The sequence below is a fragment of the Schistocerca nitens genome, chromosome 3, assembly GCF_023898315.1.
Source record: "Schistocerca nitens isolate TAMUIC-IGC-003100 chromosome 3, iqSchNite1.1, whole genome shotgun sequence".
Classification (NCBI taxonomy): domain Eukaryota; kingdom Metazoa; phylum Arthropoda; class Insecta; order Orthoptera; family Acrididae; genus Schistocerca; species Schistocerca nitens.
In genome coordinates, this window is record NC_064616.1 from 32,188,497 (window position 1) to 32,199,490 (window position 10,994).

Below are 10,994 nucleotides of genomic sequence, written 5' to 3' on the forward strand. Positions count from 1 at the left end.
TTGGTGGACTAGACATCACGTGAGTCATCATGATGCTCCTCAAATCACTGTAGTAAGATTCTGGCCTTCTGACATGTACAGTCACCCTGCTGGAAGAAGCCAGCACCATCTGGGAAGACATCAAGCATGAATGGATGTAGGCTGTCCACAATAATGTTCACATAGTCTGCAGCTGTCATGATGCCTTCAATTATGATCACAAGCCCCATATATGGCCAGGTGAACATCCTCCACAATATAATACTGCTCCACCAGCCTGGGTCTGTGTTTTGAGCAGCCATTCACTTAAATGATCGCATATCCAAATATGACCACTGACTTGGGGTAGCAAGAAATGTGATTTATCTGACCAGGTGAAACATTTTCGTTGATCCATAGTTCCATATGAAACAAAATAATAAATAATAATAAAAAAAAAACATTTGGAGAAAGGATAAGCAGCTTTATGAGTATCAAGAGCTGAGACAGCAAGCCAGTATTAAACAAGGAAGGTAAGGTTGGTTCGTTTAAAGAGGGGGAAGAGAAAAGACGGTAAGGCTGAAAGGTGTAAGGAACACATAGAAGAGTCATACACGGAAACAAACTTGAATGTATGAATGAAAGGGAAGTAGCTGAAATGAGATGGGCAATATGATACTGCAGGAAGAATTTGAAAGAGCTCAGAGAGACTTACGTTGAAGGAGGTCACTGGAGCAGACTGCATACTCTTAGAATCATTGAGATTTTTGAGAGAATCAGCCATTGCAAAATTTATCTATTTACAATGTAAAATATACAAGACACGCAAAATATCCTCAGACTTCGTCTGTTACTCGTTGGCTAATGGTTAGCACCACTGCCTCTAGATTGTGTGGTCCCTGGTTTGATTCCTGGTAAGGTTGCAGACTTTTTCTGCTCAGGAACTGCGCGTGTGTGTGTTGTCCTAATCATTTCATCTCATATTCATCACAAACACATGCAAGTCACCATACTGGCATCAAATAGAGCTGAAACAGGTAGCGGAAAAATATCCGATGGAGTCTCCCAGCCAATTATGTCATACAACCATTTCGCTTTTCCCCTCAAACTCCAAGAAGAGTGCCATGATTATAATTCAGAAGAAGAAAGGCATTGACAGGTGTGAATGCTACAGAACCACCAGTATATTAAGTCCTGGTTGCAAAATACTGACAAAGAGTTTTTACAACAGAATGGATGCAGTGGGTAGAAGTTGGCCCAGGGGAAGATCATTTTCAGAAAAGTGTAGAAACATATGAGACAATAGTGCCCACACTACTTATCTTAGAAGAAAATTTGAAGAAAGGCAAGCCTATGCTCACAATGTTCGTAGATTTACAGAAGGCTTTTGACAATGCAGAATGGAACAACACTATAAAATTTTGAAGCTGGCAAGGATAAAATATAGAGAGTGAAAGGTTATGAATGGCTTACGTGGAAACCAGAATGCAGTCATAAGAGTCGAACTACATGAAAGGCAGGTGCGTGAAGATTAGAATTGTATGGTTTGCATGAAAATTAATTCACAATGTGACCATGACATAAGGGTGTTGTGGTGTGTGATGTCATTACGATGCCAAGTTTATGAGTTGGTTGTGTTTGTTGATGTCAATTTGTTGTGTTTGTTGTGTATTTATTGTGTATCGAATGTATTTTAATTTACGTAGGAATGTTTGACTTTTGAATTTTTGAGGTGTTGCGGTTTTGGTTTTGTTTTTCTTAGTTGTAGGTGGTGGTTTTTTCGTATCAATAGTTATGGTTGACCTATATAGGTCATGGGAAATGACCCATTCTAATTTTCATAGTTTTATATGTAGGTATATATATATATTTTCATAGTCTTATATATGTATCAACTACTAACATTTACATTGACCGTCATAAGCAGTAAGCAGTCCACTTTAGTTTTCACCAGGTCAAGGGAAGTGTCTGATTCCTGTAGATATTACTTTTTTTTTTTCCCCGTCATGTTTGTGTGATGGGCTCGGGGGTGTGTCTTTTTTTAGGCCAACCGCAGCTTGACTTAAGAGACATTGACATTGACTTAGAGAAAGCTTTTGACAAAGTTAACTGGAATACTCTCTTTCAAATTCTGAAGGTGGCAGGGGTAAAATACAGGGAGCGAAAGGCTATTTACAATTTGTACAGAAACCAGATGGCAGTTATAAGAGTCGAGGGGCATGAAAGGGAAGCAGTGGTTGGGAAAGGACTGAGACAGGGTTGTAGCCTCTCCCCGATGTTATTCAATCTGTATATTGAGCAAGCAGTAAAGGAAACAAAAGAAAAATTCGGAGTAGGTATTAAAATTCATGGAGAAGAAGTAAAAACTTTGAGGTTTGCCGATGACATTGTAATTCTGTCAGAGACAGCAAAGGACTTGAAAGAGCAGTTGAACGGAATGGACAGTGTCTTAAAAGGAGGATATAAGATGAACATCAACAAAAGCAAAACGAGGATAATGGAATGTAGTCAAATTAAATCGGGTGATGCTGAGGGGATTAGATTAGGAAATGAGACACTTAAAGTAGTAAAGGAGTTTTGCTATTTAGGGAGCAAAATAACTGATGATGGTCGAAGTAGAGAGGATATAAAATGTAGACTGGCAATGGCAAGGAAATCGTTTCTGAAGAAGAGAAATTTGTTAGCATCGAGTATAGATTTAAGTGTCCGGAAGTCGTTTCTGAAAGTATTTGTATGGAGTGTAGCCATGTATGGAAGTGAAACATGGACGATAACCAGTTTGGACAAGAAGAGAATAGAAGCTTTCGAAATGTGGTGCTAAAGAAGAATGCTGAAGATAAGGTTGGTAGATCACGTAACTAATGAGGAGGTATTGAATAGGATTGGGGAGAAGAGAAGTTTGTGGCACAACTTGACTAGAAGAAGGGATCGGTTGGTAGGACATGTTTTGAGGCATCAAGGGATCACAAATTTAGCATTGGAGGGCAGCGTGGAGGGTAAAAATCGTAGAGGGAGACCAAGAGATCAATACACTAAGCAGATTCAGAAGGATGTAGGTTGCAGTAGGTACTGGGAGATGAAGAAGCTTGCACAGGATAGAGTAGCATGGAGAGCTGCATCAAACCAGTCTCAGGACTGAAGACCACAACAACAACAACAACATATGTAGGTATCGGTGTTTTGGTCAAGGGAAATGTCTGATCCCAATTTTGTAGTTTTTGCTGCAGATGATGTTGTTTGGGTATCGGCAGCAGCAGTTTTTGCTGTAGGAGTTGGTGTTTTGGTATTGGCAGTTGCGGTTGGCCTAAAAAAAGTCACACCCCCGAGCCCATCACACAAACATGACGGGGAAAAAAAAGGAATATCTACAGGAATCAGACACTTCCCTTGACCTGGTGAAAACTAAAGTGGACTGCTTATGACGGTCAATGTAAATGTTAGTAGTTGATACATATATAAGTGAAATTCCATTTGGAGTGACAGGCTATCACCAGAATATCCATGAGATTCGGAATTCTTTTCTACTTCATGCATATATATCCCGCCCAACTGCAGCAAAGGGGTTAATGATGATAATCCAGGTATCAATAAAGAGAGATGCAACAGACAGATTACACCGTATCTTCAAAAACCACAGGTCAAGAGAAAAATAATACCTTTTATTACCTTATATATGTTCACAGTCACACAATGTAATTTTACTTTGCTCTAAAACAGATATTACAAACGTTTCAGTGATCACAAATTGCCTACGGATTTTAGAATGCAGGTAGTTGTTTACTGCAATGTCCAATGACACATTGGTTGTGCTTTCCCTACGTCGTCATAATACCAATATATCATTTTATTAAGTGTTTTAATGTAAGTCTATGCACTGTGCAAGGTTTATCAATAGGACAAAAGATCAGACAGGCATGTTATGCGTACATACACTGCAGATGATGTGCTGCGAGATGAAGAGTGTACGATTGGCAGAGTGTAAATCCAAGGGCTTTCAAAACACGAGAGCGCACGATATACAAAAATATTAAAAATCATATACATTTTAAGCCAAACTTTTGTCTGGTATTGAAATATGTGGTAGTGACAACAGCACATAATACGATCAGGAATAAACCTATAATGAAGTCCAGTCGCAATCAATGCAGGTTTTATTTATGCATGAATGATAAACTATTAACCGTCAATAAATACAACGTATAAAAGTGTATGCCAACAACAGTCTGTTCTTGTGGATAAATTTCAACTTGGACAAAGATTGAAACTAAGGCGTTAGATAACATGTAAAACATGTGAGGTTTTTTTTACGTGAACACAACATACTGAAATACTTACGCATCGCAGGGTTCGCCTCTTGCAAGCTTTTCTACACATGCATAAGCACCTTTATGGAGCCAGCAATAAGCGTCAATAGCGACACATTGCCCAGAAAAATGAGATATGTGGGCGGATCTGGTACACTTTTTCAAGAACGGAATTAGTCCTTGTATGCCCATGGTATTCCGCACGCACCAAAACTATATCACAAAGTTTACACATACAACACATACACAAAACGCCGACTGTCAACACGATATTTCGCGCCAAAACCATAGATCCTCATTAACCTACGATTATGGCGTCTTCGACTTTTTATAAAGTCGATATATAGAGCGTGCATTGCAGTGATTTGTTTTGCAAGGGGTCGGGTAACCACTGCTTAACTTGTAGTGTGCGTTGCAAGACGCGATTTTCCCCCTGTTTTGTTATTCCTGGAATAGCGTTCCCATCTTCGACCATACGTATTCTATGGTCGAAGGGTTTTTTCGAAGATACTTTCCCGCACATCATTCACATTTATTTAATCTTCGTCTGCAGAAACAGCTTATTCCTGGAATAGCTTTCCCTTCTTCGATCATACGTATTCTATGATCGAAGGTTTTTTTCGTAGGTATTTTCCCGCACATCATTCATATTTATTTAACCTTCATCTGCAGTAATAACTTAGCGTTACGCGTTCCATCTCTCAAAACTATTCTTTTGAAGATAATCTGAGGCTGGTCGATTCTGTAAACAAGTTAAAGAGCGTAATAGAATGGAATAGAAACTTTATTGTCACATAACATGTCATATAGAATCAGATGACTACGCCTGCTACATATTTCATTTATATCTCATAGAAAGCATCAAAATTTTTTTTATTGTCAACGCCCTTTCGTTGGACGGCACCTCACGTAACTTGTTGACTACAAATTGTGTTGTTGTTGTTCTGTGGTATCGGAACACGAGAGATTTAATTCTTGTGTTTACTTCATTACTCCCCATGCAAAGTAATGTACCATTTTTTTTTTTTTTTTTGTAGAGACTCATACTTCTTATACTTACGTTTAATATTTTTATAAGTATGACTTCGAACATTCCACAGGCAGTCCTCTGCCTTACAGTGTCTGACAAGTTCTTAAATTTTTCTTCTTGTCCATTCCATTTCGTAAAGGAATACATGGTAAGACAACACGAAACATTACAGACAGGGTAAAGACATTTAGCATTTAGTGCTAACAGACAGGAACAAACTTCCTTTGGTCCGTATGGACACAGCCGTACGATACAGGTTTTGTGTTGCCAACAGCGGCAGTCCAGTACTATAATGACGTGCACATGAGAAGGCAGGTGGGGGCAGAAGCTCAATAGCAAGGAGAAGTGTCCCATGTGATGCTCCAGGCAACAGCGTCATTTTGCTGCGTCAGCCTGTAGCATGCACAGTGGGGTGCCTGTGGAACATTTAAGGTTGATTTTCGTGTTAGTTTACGTATGGTGTGGTTACTGGAATACTACAGTTATTGGTGATATAAAGTAACAGGACAAATATGGTGTCGAGAAGCGACTGCAATGGTTTTCCGTGCATGTAAATTCTGCTAGGCAGGGTCAGAAGGAGAAACTGTGTTGCCAGTATCCATGGTAGGCAACAACTGGAGAATGAATCGTGGGATAGACAGACAGAGAGAGAGAGAGAGATGTCACACTGGTGAAGCTGCAAAGTATACTGTCTCTCTCTCCACAGAATGCTTCGTACTCTCCCCTTCTTATGTGCTCCCCGCTATAGCTGTGAACACTGTTGCAGAACTTATTTCAAACTCAGTGTAAATGTGCCCCAAGCCACGTTTATACTAAGCTTAAAAACATATTTCTATTCACAACATTGTTCCACCAAAGTTGGCAATATGTTGGCAGCAATGTTGGTTGTTCACATCCCTGTCTAAACTAGCGACAAACATTTCTACATATGTATTTGCATCAACTGCTATGCTGAATAGGCACCAAACACTTCACATTGTCACTGTGGTTTGATGATGAAGCCTATCCCTCTTTGTCCTGGGGTTGACCCCTTGTAATACAGCAGATCGCCGTTTGATTTCTCTATGATGGCTTCCCTTGTTTCCCTTACTTCGCATAGTGCGAGAATTTCTGTACAAAACGTTATCAGCTTACAGCAAATCATTCGATACCATCGAACAACCAAAAATACTTCAAGCACTAAGAAATCAAGGAGTAGAAGCAAAATACATCGAACTATTAAGAAACATTTAAAACCACAGCTTCGTTAGAGTTACAACCGAAAAGACAAGCCAGCCTTTCTGCATGGAAAGATGAGTTAGATAAGGGGATCCTATCTCCCCAAAACTATTTACTTCCATACTGGAGGACATATTCAGGAAACTAAAATGGAATAAGAGAGATGGGATATTCCTCAACAGCAAGAGACTAACTAATTTGAGGTTCGCTGACGACTTAGTCCTCTTTGCCAAAGCTGCAAGGGAACTGCAATCAATGCTCCAGGAGCTAACTCACAAAGCAAGATGGCAGGACTCACAATGAACAAATCTAAAATGCAATTAATGACAAATAGATTAGAAACCCGAATATATCTTGAAGGAATGGAACTAATGTATGCATCGCAATAAATATACCTAGGTCAAATAATTTCCTTTAACAACAAAATGGAAAAAGAAATAAAATGAAGAGTTTCCTTAGCTTGGAAAGCTTTCTGGGCCTTATAGTTCATATTGCTATACAGAACCCTGAATAGGAGGCTCAAAATGAAGCACTCGAAAGCTGCGTTTTTTCCATTGTTATTACATAGATGTCAAACATGGGCTCTAAAACCCAAAGAGATAAACACTCTACAGGTATGCCAAATGAATATGCAGAGGAAGATCCTTAGTATCTCTCTGAAAGACAAAATATCGAACACTTTGAAACACAAGATGTCAGCAACAATTGACATAGCACAACAGGCTATGAAAACCAAATGGAAATGGGACAGCCACGTGGCAATCCTGCCGGCCGAAGTGGCCGAGAAGTTCTAGGCGCTACAGTCTGGAACCGCGCGACCGCTACGGTCGCAGGTTCGAATCCTGCCTCGGGCATGGATGTGTGTGATGTCCTTAGGCTAGTTAGGTTTAAGTAGTTCTGAATTCTAGGGGACTGATGACCTCCAATGTTAAGTCCCATAGTGCTCAGAGCCATTGTGGCGATCCTGCAAGATGACAGATAGACAGCACGAGCTACCACATGGGACCCCCATATCGGCAAGAGACTCCCAGGAAGACCAAGACGTAAATGGTTGGACTTATTCAGAAAACAAGCAGGAAGACAGTGGACCAGCAGAGCCAGAAAAGAGTGGAATGAACTAGAACTACAACTAAGTGATGGTGGTGGTGGTGGTGGTTAGTGTTTAACGTCCCGTCGACAACGAGGTCATTAGAGACGGAGCGCAAGCTCTGGTTAGGGAAGGATTGGGAAGTAAATCGGCCGCGCCCTTTCAAAGGAACCATCCCGGCATTTGCCTGAAACGATTTAGGGAAATCACGGAAAACCTAAATCAGGATGGGCGGAGACGGGATTGAACCGTCGTCCTCCCGAATGCGAGTCCAGTGTGCTAACCACTGCGCCACCTCGCTCGGTAACTAAGTGATCAAGTGTAATTAAATGTCTAGTGTGCATTAAGTGTAGTACCCTCTTACGCAGACTAGCTCACCACGTAAATCTTTAAAAGCAGCTCCCCCTACTTGTAGGAGGCCTTTGCCCTCAATGGGACAACAAGGGCTATTTTCATTCATTTCATTCATTCATTCATGTACATGTAACATAGGACATGCCTTTATGCTTACAATCTAGACAATGTATACATATAATAGCTTGCACAGTAATTGCAGATAATAGCTTGCATAGTATATACATACTGTTGCATAATGTTAAATAATGACTTACATCACCAGAGTTAAAAAATACAATTTTGTGACATAACATTATCTCATTGTACATGAGTGGTTCTAATTCTAGTTCACTTTATAGTACTAATTTCTACTGCTAATTTATCTTAAAGAGGTACATAAAATTTATCACTCACAAGGTGAACTTCTGAATCACTGTCTGTTCATGCACACAGCCACACTACAGAATTCTTTTTTTAGGGTTGCAGGGAACATCTTCTCGGTTTTGGGGTTAGTAATTCTCTTGGCAATGCCGGTATTAACCTGATACCAGAGTGTAATCAGCAGATTGAGTTTCGGGTAATCTCACATTTGAGTCTATCCATTAACTTGGTATTTGCCAGTAGTTTTCAGCGGTCATTCTCTGATGCAGCATCAACAATGAGCGTTGGACCCGCATTATGGACCCTTGTGTTTTTCACATCTTCTACTTCTCGCTTGATCAGGGAGACGAATTTCTTCTCCACTCATAGCCAGTTTCTGTGCACTTTGACTTCATGAAGAGTGGGCATTAGTTATTGTGGCCAGTCGTTCTGATACTGGTTGTTTTGGTGCAGTTACTGCCTGGACGAAGGTCTGGAGCTGTCTCTGTGGCGCTTCCATAGTCCTCGCCAACGCCTTCTCCACAGCTTCCACCTTGCATGTTAGGGTCGTCTGCACCATCTCCCAACTCAGCAGTGTGGTCCTCAGCTGTCCCTTGAAGTTCCTTATATCTGCCTCCTCTACCAGTTCACCTGGACGTCTGCAACGTCTACAGCTCTAACAAGCCTTGCCAGGATCAGCTCCACAGTTGCTAGAGCATAAGGGTCTGCATCCTGGCATGACATCCTTTTTTTCGACAGGGCTACTGGGTTGCTGCTTGGCTACCTTCGCTGATTATAGTTGGAGTGCTCCAGGCTTTAACTGTGCTGGATCCTCTACTTTGCAGAGTGCACTCGACAAATGTAGCTCTAGTGATTGCTAGAAGTCCCATGGTACTTAGCAAAATGTGGCACATCCTGTGACCAACCGAGATTGGTCAAAGGATGCACCACCCTTGGGCTAGAGAACCAATCTCATAATGGACAGCTAGAACACAATTCCAGTAGAACTATCCTTGTGATAAGCACAGTCAGAACACAACTTTAGTCCTCATAGAGTGACACAATTGTAAATCCTACAGATGTCAAAACTAATTCACAGGTTCTTCTGTTGGACAGAATGCACGTACCTGATTAGCTAAGCTCAATGATCCTGTTTTACGTGGAAGCTATCTGTCCCATGCACTGACCAAGGCCAGCACAGAAGACACTGCCTCCATGCAAGTGATGCACCCAGCTGAGGCCTCAGTAGCAGGACGCTGTCAGTGTGTGAGTGGTGCTCCATGAGGTTACCGAGAACAGTGTGTTAAACATGCCATCTGCATGGAAGAAGCTACCTTTGGCCAGAGCACTAGACACAACGCCATTTCAGAAGTGATGTCCCTCGCATACCAGCCAGGTTGTAGTACAGAACGTGCAATTAAGTACCTGATACAGATAAGCTTGGATTATAGACACTGTACACTGAGTCCAACATATTCTGATGCTTTATGTTGCCAGGGGCGCTAACCTCAGCTTGGAGAGACCAGTTGCTCGATCTGAATGCTTCAGTGCTTGTATCTCTTTTGTTTCATAAGTTTCGCAACTACTGCTTCATCACCAGATATTTACATCCCACACCAATGGGAAGATAAGATATTGGACATTTTCATGTCTGTCATTTGATCAGATAACTGCTCACTGCCCACAATACAAATATTCACTCACTTTTGGCCCTAGTCAGGACTTTCATGGTGTTTCCGCCAACCTGTCGCATTCATTTTATTGTCTCTTTGGCATGTCTGAAAAAGCTGACACAGCACTTCATCACAATGAATGAGTTGCTGAACTCCAGCAAATTAAAGCAGAATAGAATTATTCACTACAGGTCCTGGATATAGGATATGACACTAAGGCTCATTAAAGCATGATGAAGCACTGTAAAATGTCAGTTGCACTGTTAAATAATGGTAAATTTTTGCATTCTTTACTCAGTGTAATGTAAATAATCCTTGTCCTTATAATATGAATAACTTAAGAGGTCCCAGTATGCTTGAAGTGACTTTTTATATGTTTGATTTTTAGTTGTCTTTTGGCTCTGGAAGCAGTTTATTGTAAAATTTTATTACCTCTGTAGGTAATATTATAGTGTACATTTCTTTTGTTTACTCATTCTAAATGTAAGTTTCGTATCGTTCTTGTTCTATGATAGTAATGCAGTTCTGCTGATTCTGAAGCAAAGATCATTTCCAAGCCAAATCCTATTTCACAGCTTCCCCCAACCAAAAAATCTCATTTCCCTATATAAAAAAAGCCTAAATTCTACATAAACACAATGGAAACAAAAACCACAAACAAAATTGACCTATTTAAAAAGCTTAGGAAATTATAGCGAAGGAAATCTTAATTTGATTAAAAGACAAATACAAACTCTTTAAAATTTATTCAAATTCAATAACATGTACAGGTCATTCTTTATTCGATTTCTTACCTCGATTAACAAAATGTAAATTTACAATTTTATCTATTTTATCACCATTTAAAGATTTTGGTAAAACACTCTGGAAGAGTAAGTTAATATTTTTCATATAATGGCAATAAAATTTTATCATCAAATATAGTAGGTAAAAGTTCTGATAAAATTTATAATTTTTCATTCATTTAACTAATTACAAATTTTCAGTAAGCATTCTGTTGTGCATCAGAAGTTAAATTCTTTTAACCA

General features: G+C 40.0%; 1 protein-coding gene across 2 annotated transcripts in view; it reads right to left on the bottom strand.

Annotated features, from left to right (window-relative positions):
* LOC126249061 (exonuclease 1) overlaps positions 1-4,535 on the bottom strand; it is a 170,326-nt gene extending 165,791 nt beyond the window's left edge. The window contains exon 1 of one of the 2 annotated variants that reach the window (XM_049950712.1): positions 4,294-4,535. In XM_049950712.1, the coding sequence (XP_049806669.1) occupies positions 4,294-4,454 (161 nt within the window). In that variant the 5' untranslated portion in view covers positions 4,455-4,535. The remainder of the gene's footprint in view (positions 1-4,293) is intronic. The other variant, XM_049950713.1, reaches the window with a different exon arrangement.
* Between the last annotated feature and the right edge of the window lie 6,459 nt (positions 4,536-10,994).